Source organism: Ixodes scapularis, unplaced genomic scaffold, assembly GCF_016920785.2.
Source record: "Ixodes scapularis isolate PalLabHiFi unplaced genomic scaffold, ASM1692078v2 PGA_scaffold9__187_contigs__length_104089568, whole genome shotgun sequence".
NCBI classification, from domain to species: domain Eukaryota; kingdom Metazoa; phylum Arthropoda; class Arachnida; order Ixodida; family Ixodidae; genus Ixodes; species Ixodes scapularis.
The window spans coordinates 92,674,961-92,687,560 of NW_024609884.1; the positions used below are offsets into that span (position 1 = coordinate 92,674,961).

Genomic DNA, 12,600 nt, shown 5'->3' on the forward strand with positions numbered 1-12,600 from the left:
ACTTTTGTCACATACCACTACACGGAGGCACCTCTCAGTGACACTTTATTGCCATTAGCTTTGTGAAGACTTTAAAGCTTTCATTAAGCATATGCACTGCAGTTGAAAAGTTCAGTGATGTGATTTCTGCGCCAATTGTGCCAAACTGCACCAAGGGCCTAACCCAGCTACATCCTGATAAATTTTGCCAAAATATGGGTAATCTGCGGCAAGCCTGCGCCAAAGTACTAATTTTGGTCGCCTTTCAAAACTGAAACTAAACTGAGCATGCTTGGGCTAGGTGGCGCAAGCGGCCGCCCAACAGAAAGTACCCTGCATCAATCGTCCATCCGGTTTGAGACGTCGTCCTGTCTATTTTCTGTTCCTTCTACGTTTTGATGTTTCTTCTCTATCCCAGTCTCGGGTTAATTCAACATGGTTAATATTCACCAGCTCGCCTGCACCCTTACGATTTTTTCTATGGTCTTGCATGGTTTATCCTGCCGTCTCTCGTTTCGCACTCTCGTCATCTCGTGGGTCTCGTCACAGTGTGCGCTCCGACGCAAGCATGCCGGGTACCAGCCATGCCGTCATGCTGCGAAACAAAACCACATTCTTGCGCGGTGGGAGTTATGTACTTTATGAGCTGAAGCACTTGCTCCTGAAAGCAAAGGCCGTGGGAAAACTATTTTTGGTCCCTGCTTGCCAGTCACCGTGGTCACGCGGCGTCGGGTGTTGCCGTCCCCACGTCGCTGCAGATATGGCGCTTACTAAACTGTAACGTAAGGACCGCCGCATGTTCATCATCATTCCCATTCTTGTTTAAGACGCTTCTACAAAAATCCCTCTTTAACACTAAGACTGCTGTGTCGAAGTATTGATTACCTGTAGTTTCTCTCGGTGGGCTTTCTTTCAGAGGGACTCCGGCATGTGAAAACTGTAGTTTCTCTCGGCGGGCTTTCTTTCAGAGGGACCCCGGCACGTGAAAAATCTGCCGCGAAAGAAATTTAGTGAAGAGAAGTGAACTAAAGCAAAGAATGCAATGTCTTCATGCTGAACCTGCACAGCGCGCTTGTTTGTCTCGAGTTCAGCCGTTGCACAAAGCGCCCCAAGAACTTTCTTGACCCTGGCTTGCGATGTCTTGCATCGACGCGCTCAGGTTCTTTTTTTTTTTGTTTAGCTTGTACCTTGCCTGCCTGCCTGGCAAGCACGTGCCGCTGGACTGTTTTTTGTCGTATGCCGGACAGTTACATTTTGCATGCAATTTTGGGAACCAGTTGGCGACGGAGCGGAGCGGAGTGGCGTGGTTTCCGTTTCGATCGAACAGCCATCTCGGCTCGCGCGATGAAGCATGTGCAACTGCAAGCCTGCCGAAGTTGCCCTCACATGCATGCAAACATGAATGCACGACAGAGGCACCAGCCGGGACACTTGCAATCCATTGTTTTACGTTTGTACTTTTGGCGAAACTCTGGCATGTCAAGATCCAGTAAAACAATGGCAAGTGGTTTTTCGGAATTGCTCGGCGACACCTACAGCAATGTATGTACACCTGTGGGATGTCTCAATGTCTCTTTGGAGGCATTGCAAGTGGACATTCATGACTAGCTGAAGGCAAAGCGAGGCCTGCAGCAGCCTCGCAGAAAGTTTTGAAAAGCAAAAAGGAAAGCACCCGCTAGTCGTAATGCACCTTTGTCTCGTGTACGATTTCGCAGTGCACTGCAGTAGTTACGGGTTTCATCAGCCGGAGACTGCTTTCATATATTATATAACTGGCCAATCTAATGCTGTGATATTTACTACTAAGCTGGTCATTCTCAAATAAGGTTTAATATGTGAAGTTTGGTTGATATTTATCTATAACGGGAACATATATATGTATTATTTAACTGAAGCATTGCGAAATGTATCATGCCATTAGCATTTCAGTTACATGTTGAAGGACTCCCAAGTGGTCTAACTTGACCATTGTTTGTTCAGAGCAGCAAGAAAAAGTACCTTTCGTTTGTCCAGCACTTAAAGTAAATATTTTTATTTTTATAAGAATATCTGCTCCGAAAACCACTTTTGCTGTTCCGAAACACTGTTTTGGCTGCTCCAGAAGCCACTTTTTCTGCTCCCAAAACGCTGTTTTTGCTGCTTCAGAGGCCACTCTTGCTGCTCCAAACACTGTTTTGGCTGCTCCGAAAGGTGCTTCAAAACGGCTTAGGCCAATCACATCACTGAAAGTTTACTCTTACCTTGATTGTCTGAGTGTGTATTGCATGGTTATTGCGTGTTGGTTTTTATCTACACCAATACTTTTATTACCGTAAAATCCCATATGAACGCCCACCCTCGAGAGATCTCCCATTCTGTATCTTTTCCTAGATATCCATTATATAAAAATGCCAAAACATTGCCCACCCCCTGATCTCAGTCGGCCATCACATGGTGTCTGACAGGAATCGCATCAACCGTGCAATCTGCAGAACCTGTACATGTGACAAGAGAGCCCGTAGTGGGTTCGTACGATTTTGTCTGCGACCTGTATGCGTGATGTTGGTTCCCGTGCCACGGGAGTTGTTCCTGCATCGTGAAATGCAAATCTTCAGTATCTGCTCTCTTGACATGAGATTTCGTTGCAGGTTCTTGCGGTTTTGTCCGCGATATGCGTGTGTGGTATCAGTTCCCGTGACACAGAAGTTTGTAGCAGGCTCCCGCATGCTTATCCCTCCGTGAAACACAAATCTACACTGTTCGCAACCTGCGGTGTCCTTTCCCGTGACACAGTAGTTTGCATCAAATTTCCGCGTGTTTATCGCACCGTGGAGCACGAATTTGCCCTACCCGCGATCTGCAATACCAATTCCCGTGTCACATTGTCTTTAGCGGGAGCCCCGGTGTTTATCACTAATTTTTCATAAAGTTCACCATTTATTCTTTTTTTGGGGTAGGTCTTCTTACAGGATTTTTTTATAATATTGATCATTTTTAACGAAAAACGAAGCAGCGAGTGGTTTGTTTACGACACTGCCGTCAATATCTTAACTGAAAAGTGCCCTTGTTGGAAGAGTGTATCGGGTCTTTCATGTTGCCGGGTGTGAACTGGGCACTGTGTTAGATGGGAGGCACTGGAGTGGGGAACTTTGTAGAGGGTTAATAGACTGATCTCACCAAGCGAACTGCACAAGCGCACGCATTCCGGAGGTGGTGCTGCCGCCATGCTACTTGTAGTCATCGCTTTCCAGCTTTACCGGCTGCATAGGGCTGCGGTGCGCATACATCATTGTGCATACTAGTTAGGGACGCCCCGGTATCGGCTTGAATTTTCCTGTATGTGTGCACTTTATGAGGTTGTGTTGTTTCTGATGCCTTAGTTTGTCAGCAAGTGCAGAAAAGCAGTTACCGTCATCTTATCGCTTTAGAATTGCTTTTTCATCTGCTGCCAAGTTCGAGTCGTTCACGCGGTGGTCTTCCTGCAGTCGCGGGGAAAACGGCGACGCCACTACTCGAGCACCCCGGCTACTCAGACCTCTCAATGAACTTTTAAACAAGTGAACATCTAGTTCAATGGCAAAGAACACAGATATTCAAGGGACCATTGGCTCAGGGTAGCACCGCGGAACAGCATCCAGTGTGTCAACGGGAAACGGAGCTTGGTAGTGCCCAGGCTTGTGCGTAATGTTTAATCGATAATGAAGTAAGAAGAGCTGAATAGACTTTCTCGGGGAGCAGTAGTTTTCTAAGTTGTTTTATTCTTGCTGACAGTCTGTGCGACAGGGTAGAGGTGAAGTGCGGAGAGAAGCCTGAACACAGACAAGAATCCATCTTCAGAAAGACGGTTCCTGACGTGCTGTAACAACTCGCATCTATCAAAAAGTAGCAACCATGCCTACCTAAAAACGTTGGGTGGAGATGAGTTTGCATGTACAGTTTCAAATCAATTTTTGGTTGCGGAAGTTCCGAACGCTAACAGTCGCCCGATGGTGGAAGCTTTTTTGCTGCGGTCTCGACTGGTGGTGTTAATACTGAGGGGAGTAGTAACGCCAGCCAAAATCAAGTTGTGGCATAATGGACCACCACAAGGTGGGTAAGGTTCTTTTGTTGCCTTTTTGGCAGGAAGTGTTGCACTTCAAAACTGCAGTATGCAATGTTTTTCCAATTTGTTTAAAAAAAAAAATTAAGACTGCTTTTGAAAAAGTTGGTTTAATTTCAAGCGATGCATTTTGGGATTCACTGCTTTTCTTTTTTTTAGTGATTTTCCTGATTTTTTTAGCATAGTTATGCTTGAAGCATGTTATAACAGTTATAATCACCGAAATACACCGAGCAAAAAGTGTATTAAAAACGGTCGCCAAAGCAGCGTAGAGGTCCCGATTGAGATAGACCGCTGCGGAACGAGTGCTCAGGGAGATTCCAAGGCAGGGAACACTTGGGCCTACCCTACTGTGTGTTGCGCCCTGTAACTTCACACTCTTTAGCTAACGTGCAATGGGGTGGATATAAATCGTGAAGCAAATTGCCAAAGAAATTGAAAAACACTCTCTCTCCTGCCGCTCTGTCTGGCTCTGTTTAGCTCTCTCAGCCATTCTTGTCAGAGGCTGCTTCCTTTTGAGAAGATATAAAATCCCAAGCCTTTTTGCCTGGTGCTGGTATTGTAGCAACCTGACACACAACAGGTGAAGCTACCCATTGAAAAATGTGAGTAAACACCCAAATAAAACTCGCGCTAACCCGAAAATTTCCAAATGCCAGGCATACAACGTGCACTGGCACGGCTGAAAAACTGGGGAGAACTACACGTACCAGAATGCACCGCGGCTGTGGTGGCATGGCGCAACTCCTGGTGAGATCGGTCTATTGCTAAGAAAGTGTGCCAGAGAGGGGGGCATAACAGACACAAACCAGACGAGCACCTGTCTGGCTTATGTCCCTGTTGTGGCTTCACTTCTCCCATAGAACGGGTGCCAACTGGGTCAGCTTTGAACCCTTTGTCAAGGTTCTTTGCTTTGTGCCGGGAAGCTGTACTCTGTCGGGAGGACTGGGCACAGCTCCTGTCTGTGGAATGTGCTCACAACTTTCCCGTGAATGCTTAGGGTCCAGCAAATCCCCTGCCTACAAGGAGCGCTTCAGCAAGAGTTCAACAGGAGCCAAGGAGCAACACTCTTCCAAGTGTCGAGGGACAGAGCCCCATCGGACCAACCATGAAAGAAGCCACACCACCGAGGTATGTGGGCCACTGGCTGCTCGGGGTTGATGAGCAGGCTCTTCTGTGCTCGCCGACTGAAATCTAGGGCCAAGGTGCCGGCAATCTGCGATGTAGCTGCGGCTTTGGCTGCACCATGAGGCTCTCGAAGGACCACTTCCTGGTCACTGCAAGTAGTTTACCCACTGGGTGACGAGGGATTTTTACACCATGTGACCAGTTTTCAAAGGAATACAGTTCGGAGCAATATGAGCTGGTTCGGACTAGTGCTAGCCGAAAGGGATGAAATGCTGCATGGGTACCTTCGGCATGCTAAGCTATGAAACTGACTGAGACATTGTGACAATAGGAAATGTGCCAGTGCATTCGAAGCTCTGTTTCAAAACATGGCTCTTTGGCGCCCGTTTCCGACTTGAGCGGTGTCGCCGTCGGCGTAACCGCGCATTGCATTATGGAATGTTTTTCATAATGACGTCACAAAGGTCACAAGGGAGGAAGGGAGGGGGAGGTGGCAGAGGGAAGGAGGAGGATGGAGGAAAGGGAGGACGGTACAGAGGAGGATGGAGGAGGGGGCGGATGGTGCAGAGGAGAGGGGGAGGATGAGGAGGGAGGACGAGGGGAGGATACCCTCCCCCCTGCTCCTCAAGAGTTGTGCTCTACAGCGATTTCAGATAAGATCGACCAAAGGGTGGCTGCTCTACATTTTTAAATCAACTGATGTTTTTATATGCCATTGTTTAGTGTCTGGTATAAACGAATCCACACTTAGTTTTGACTAGAAAAAATATTTGGGGACAGGAAAGATAAAACCGTAAGGCTTGAAGAGGTGGACAGTGGCATTCACGCGCACTGATGGAGGGGGCATGTTTGAGAGAATAACTAAAATGATAAAGTTAAAAGAATTCTAATACTTTTTAAAAACAAACATGAGTACAGCTTGCTTGTAAAATAAAGTAATGATATTTATTTATATTTTATTTATTTTTCTAAAAATTGCAAAACATGCCTGCTCGAATGACAAATGGCAGAATTTGGAGGCCTGTATTTCATGAAATAATTTAATTATTATCATATAATTTGCAGGTAGTATTCTACTTATATATAGCTAATATTTAAAAAAAAACAAATAAGGTGTCTGAGTGATACGATAGTCAGGATATATTTAGACAAACATGGGAAAAAAAATCGAAGAACGAAAAATTCCGATGCAAATAAAAAAACACCGCCTTAGATTTTTTTAAAATTTGGGTACCCTGTCATACTCTATTTAGGCATTCATCTCTATTAAAAACATGTCACATTATTTTATTGAGAAAGAAGACACAACTCCCCAAACTAGGGTCCTTTTTCAAAGCCTACTCTTAGCAGTGCCCTACACAAGAAGTGTCTCTGAGTTCCAGTTTCAGGAAACTAACACACATCTTTCATTTATTTTTATTCAGATGAGGTCACTGATAACTAGAGCAATTGGTCACACACTAAAAGTGAGGAGAAACTATATACAGCTTTATACATACTGCGTACAAAGAGGTATCATATTAGAGGCTGGTGATTCGAGAAAAGATGATGCAGTGTGAAGTTTTACTTTCCGGTATAATTTATATTTAAAATAAAAGAAACAACTTTACTTTCACACTCAAAAATAAAGATAGAATACTAAAATTGTTTAGGTTAGTTACGTATTTCCGGGGACAAACCATTTCAGATGAGCGGTGCCACCACGTCGGACTGTAAGAACTTCGACACTCTCGGTGTACGAATGGACCGTGGCAAGCCGAGATATTTTATCCTGCGCAAGGATAACGTTTCCTGATTCTCATATTGTGATCAGATAAAGACTATAAGCTATCACCAAGTAAAATAGGTTAAATACCCCGTGAAGAAAACTGTGATAAATAAGATAACCCTGCATTCAAAATGAGCAGTCCTTTGGGCATCAAATTCGGCACTTTACACAAAGGCTTTCCTCGATGTACCCAATTAATAAAGTTTCTTCTAACCAGATCCGGTTGTCCGTGCTACATATATGTCACAGGTTCTTTCTGTTGATGACTTGCGCAGCCGCCATGCGTGCCAAAAATGAATGCCAGGAAAGGCGCGCACCGTCAGCCACTCTTCTTTTTTTTTTTTTGTTACGATACCGAACAAGCTAATTTTCGTACAGATACGCAAGATGCACCCAGTTTCTCGGATAGAATGCTTACCATTGTCCTGGTTGTCTGAATTGCGTTTATTGAACGTTCTCTCAAGTTGTTCAGCGTTGCCTGGTGCTTCACGAGTCCGCAAACTCCGTCGCATGCATTTTCCCATGTCCAGGTGCAGAAAATAACCACTGGGCTTGTGGGAAATCATTCTGGGCAAACTGGAGAAGCTGGTAGCTATTCTTAAAATGATTGGCGGCCCCTTCACTTACGTATATCACGTGCGAGTATACTGCAACATTGTCTTCAAGCCACTCTTTCACTTTTTCTAGAGCCAAGCTTGTGAGAGCGACGACGTCATACAGGTCCTCACTGATGATAGCAATGCTGTTTGTAGATTTTCTTGTCGTCACTACACATGTAAATATTGTAACTTTTTTTCTTATGTTGTATGCTTTAACTTTGTCAGGAAGCACGATGGTTGTTTTCAGCAAAGATAAAATGAAAGACAATGCGCCCACGTTGCATGCAGCTGCTTTTCATCGTAGATCGCTTTATCTTGCGTTTGTCGGATATGGTTGTGAAATAACCAACTTTCCACTGTTACTTGAACGACTTTTAGGAAAGTCTCAAAATCCAATGTTTTTTTTTTTGTTTTTTTTGTTTCTACAAGGTCACCGGACTTCCATGTAAGCACAATCTCTTCATCCTCTGGGATATGAAGTTTCTCTAGTGTAAGAGACTGGCCTTTTGGGCAGTGATAGCATCTCCTTAAAGACACAGACTTGTTAGTGGGTCGCACAGAAATGCTGACTTCATTTTATCAGTGTTGAATGTTGAGCCTGTAACGTTCTCCACAGCGGCAATACAAAGGTAATCATTGGCGCAGCGCAAACAAACGCACACTTCCTGGTGTGGAATACATTTGACCCATCCAGGGCGCAAGGAATATAGTTTCGTTAGCCCAACGCCCCAATCAGGATGCTTGTCTTTGTTTACACGAAAGGCCTCTCGGATTGAGCGTGTCAGGAAGTGCTTTGGCACAAACGTTTTCTCCCCGTCCAGCATGACAGAGATCACGTCCTTCTGGTTGGGACCTCGATGCGAACATTGTAGCTCGTCTTTCGTGAAGTAGTCTAAGGCAGCAGACAGGTTCTCAGGGCTCACCTTGCACCTCGTATAAAAATCCGGCTTATACCACACGCCATTCTTTTACTTACCTAAAACGTGAACACTGTCGCCATATTAACCTTTTCTAGGTTAACATGGCGACAGTGTTTACGCTCTATTGCATTTAGGCGAGGCTCGAGTATTCAGGGATTCTGCTTTCTTTCGGTGTGCCCGTTTGTGCCTGTGTGGGATGGCGACACTCGCGACTTGTCAGTAAACGGGCATCGGCGGCCATATTTTGCTGGTTGAAGCGAACCCCCTCATCCTTGACAGCGAGCGGGGAAATGCGAAAAAAGATTGTATCGGCCGTTTTGCCAGAACTAGCGACGAGTGTCGCCTGCTGTTTCCGTCAACTATTGCGCCATAATCGTGATCTTCGCAATGAAATGATTGTTGCTAGCCACAGAACACCACCACGCAGAAAGGGAATGCTTGAATATGTTTTTATTCTAGATACAAGTCAGGGATATATATAAGAGAGAGAGATGGAGATAGAGGATAAGAGAGAGAAGCATATAGTGCCCTAGGAAAATAAAGTAAACAAAGTTCCCAGTGACCGATGGCCTGCAGGATCTTTTCTTGGATCACTAGTTCGTAATATGATAGCTCTTTGTACACAGTTGTTTCTCCTCAAGTGTAGTGTGTCAATGATTTATATAGTTATCAATGGCCGCATCTGGATAAAACTATATAAAAGATGTGTATGATAGCTCTTTGTACACAGTAGTTTCTCCTCAAGTGTAGTGCGTGAACGATTTATATAGTTATCAATGGCCTCATCTGGATAAAACTATATAAAAGATTTGTGTTAGTTTCATAAAACTGGACCTCAGAGTCACTTCTTGTCTAGGGCACTGCTAAGTGTAGGCTTTGAAAAAGGACCCTACTTTGGCTAGTTGTTTCTTCTTTCTCAATAAAATAATGCAACAGGTTTTTAATAGAAATGAATGCCGAAATAGAGTATGGAATATTTTGTTGTTTAATTTGTTTCTTACGTTTGCCTTAATATATCCTGACTATTATATCACTCACATACCTTATTTATTTTTTAAATAGTAGGCATATATAAGCAGAACGCTATCTGCAAATTATATAATAATGGTTAAATTATTTCATGAGATGCAGGCCTCCAAATTTTGCCATTTGTCGTTCGAGCAGGCATGTTTAACAATTTTTAGAAAAATAAATGAAATTTAAATAAATATTATTACTTTATATTACAAGCAAGCTGTACCCATAATTAGCGTCTAAAAAGTACTATTAGAATTCTCCTAATGTAATCGTTTTAGTTTTTCACTCCCCCCTCCATCAGTGCGCGTGAATGCAACTATCCACCTCTTCATGCCTTACAATATTTTCTGTCCCCAAATATTTTTTCTGGTCAAAACTAAGTTTGGATTCATTTATAAAAGACACTAGACAATAGCATATCAAAACATTGGTTGATTTAAAAATGTCGAGCAGCCACCCTTCGGTCGATCGTATCTGAAATTGCTCTCTAATTCGGCATTACAGGGAATTGTAAACGTCTTTCATTTTTAACAGCTTAACATACTTGATGCTTTTCACATGGCTTTTGTGCCACCCAGGCCTGAGTGCCGCTGGTGCAGCTTGTATTGCCACTCCCTGTACCTAGCGACACTGTCAAACAGATGCCACAAAAGTGTCCTTGCTTCGTTAACAAAGGTGGGCTTGCAGAAAGAGAATTGAGAGGCTCGTTCTAGGAGTGAAATGCCTCTATGTGCTCAAGGAGCAGCATGTAAAGCTGCTGCTGGGAAAGGTTGGGCTATGTGAAAAGAAACACCATAGCATCCAAGGACTGTCTGGTAAAGTGGTGACATATCTGTCAATCTAGAGTAGTCTGCACTTGTGGCCAAGTGGTAATGCCTTCAGTATCTCTTGCCTGCAAAATGTTAGCTTCAAATCTTACTCCGGACATACTTTTTATGGCTTTATTTGGTGTTTTGTATGAGTTTTATATTACTCGCTTATTGTAACAGTAATGCATAATCAAGTTTTTAATTTGTTGACATATCGGACACTACCACATACCCTAAAATACCGAGCATGTGCCCATGTCACAAAAAGCGCCCATTCCCTACTTTTAAAACATTTCATGAAATCATCAAAGGATTCCCACTCCCCTATTTTAAGCAAGTTCGAAAATATTCGAAAGACACATCAAGTGCCCAGTTGCCATTGTCGACTGTCATCTCTGCAACTGGTGGACAGCGCTGGCATATCACGGGTGAAGCATCTTCAGTGACTAAGACTAGGCAATCTGTAATCTGTCATTTTTTAATTTTTCTTGGCAAGCTATTTATGGTATTTACTCGCAGCCGCCAAGCGGCCAGGCCAAGCCAAGCATAGCAGCACGCGCACCCGCTAGTTACGGCTGCAAGTGGAAAGTTGCGGAAGCGATCAACAAGGCTTGGCGCACACGGCCGACAGGTTTTGTCCAGTGCACATACTGATGTCGACAAGCATGTCATGGCCCGTGGTCTGTTTTTGGATGGCGAGATCGTGTAGTATGGTCGCATCACTTTTTGTGCCGAGTGCCACCAACACGAAAGCTGCGTCCTGATCGTGTGCTCCTTCACTTTTTCTCCTTGACCTAGCAAGCGCCTATCCCCCGACTTTCCATGATTATCTCCCAGTTTTGAGTTGGTGCGTGCTCGGTATTTTACGGTAGAAGAGAAGTCCTGCCTCTTTATTCCTCTAGCATCATCACTAGTGGATCCACGCAGCACCACTTAGTTTGTGTCGGTGTTGTCACATTACATCACATTATTTTTATTGTCCCTTTACCCCACTAGTCTTGTCGGAGCTGTTTTCTCTAAAATACAAACTGTTGCTTTTGCATTTAAGATACACTAAATACCTGAAATAAAAAAATTAAAAAATTAATTCAAATGTTTATTTTAGCATAATTAAATACATTACTAAATCAACTACTCAAAAAAAGCAATTGATTGCTTTATTGCCAGAAGTACTTTAATTGCTCTAATTTTACCGCAGTAATTTCATTATTGTCACCTCCACTTCGTCGTGGGCGGTCAACTCAAATGAGTAGGTCACCTGGGCCTTTTCGCTGCACCTTCTGCCGCTTTGCCGCACACACTCGTAGAGGGCATTTGTAGCTTGGGGTGGTGTTCACTAACAACAGTATAATATAGGCCTTGTCTTCTAGGTGGCTCATATAATTCATCTTGTACAGTTATCTTAGCCGCTGTCTTCATTCCAGACTTGGTCTATGTGAAAATGCTAGCAGCAAATGTGTCGGTCAAAGCCGCCGACTGCTCTCGTAGTTCCCTGCCAGACAGGTGCAGAACTTGCCAATGGCAAGGCCCCAAGAAATAGCAACCTCTCCAAAATTGTTTCCTACTGCACACGCTCTATTCACTCGTCAGTTTGGTGCGCTTCATTTATTTTAATGTATGCCATCAGTGAGGTCAAAGCAGGTTGGTAGGCATTTTAAAAAGTACAAGCACTCTTATGGGGCAGGCGACTAGGGTCTCTAAATATTTTTATTGATTGGCAGGTGTTTCTGAAAATTAGCATGCAGATATGTATTTTAATGATGATTTCATATTTGCAATTAAATTTGAAATATCTCATCTAGAACAAAAGATACAACAATATATCAGATTTCAATTAGGTCATTGTTTATGGGTCGTTAGGATAACTTATCATTTAAGATAGTTTTTATCAGTGCAGTGATTTGCAAGGGTCCTAAAGCTATTGTAAAATACTGCAGAAGTGCCCACTTCGTTCATGCGCCCACTATTAACATTTTTCAAACTTCGGAATTCTGCAAACTATACGTTAACCACCCGATTTGACCTGACAAGTACCCATGTCTAGATTAACCCAGTTTTCAATGAAAATGTGGTGGGCGCTCCCCTGGTAGTTTACGGTAATAGAATCTTCATGAAGCCAGTTTTTTTTACCTTAAATAAATGATAGACCTAAAGGCAAGCAAAATCTGGTCATAATTAGTCGACATTTTAGCTAATTACTTTTAGTCTATTGACTCGGAAAAAGGGAAAGCTTTAGGATGCAGTTCAGTTTTTGCTGAAAACAATACCAAGTTTTTTTATATTCTTTTGTGCAAGCATTATA

The 12,600-nt window shown here is 43.5% G+C and overlaps 1 protein-coding gene across 6 annotated transcripts in view; it reads left to right on the top strand.

The window, feature by feature from the left end:
- Positions 1 to 12,600, top strand: part of LOC8029686 (WW domain-containing adapter protein with coiled-coil) — a 122,956-nt gene that overhangs the window by 57,832 nt on the left and 52,524 nt on the right. For all 6 annotated transcript variants that reach the window (XM_040503802.1, XM_029995512.4, XM_029995519.3 and 3 more), the window contains one exon: positions 5,058 to 5,188. In XM_040503802.1, the coding sequence (XP_040359736.1) occupies positions 5,058 to 5,188 (131 nt within the window). The remainder of the gene's footprint in view (positions 1 to 5,057; positions 5,189 to 12,600) is intronic.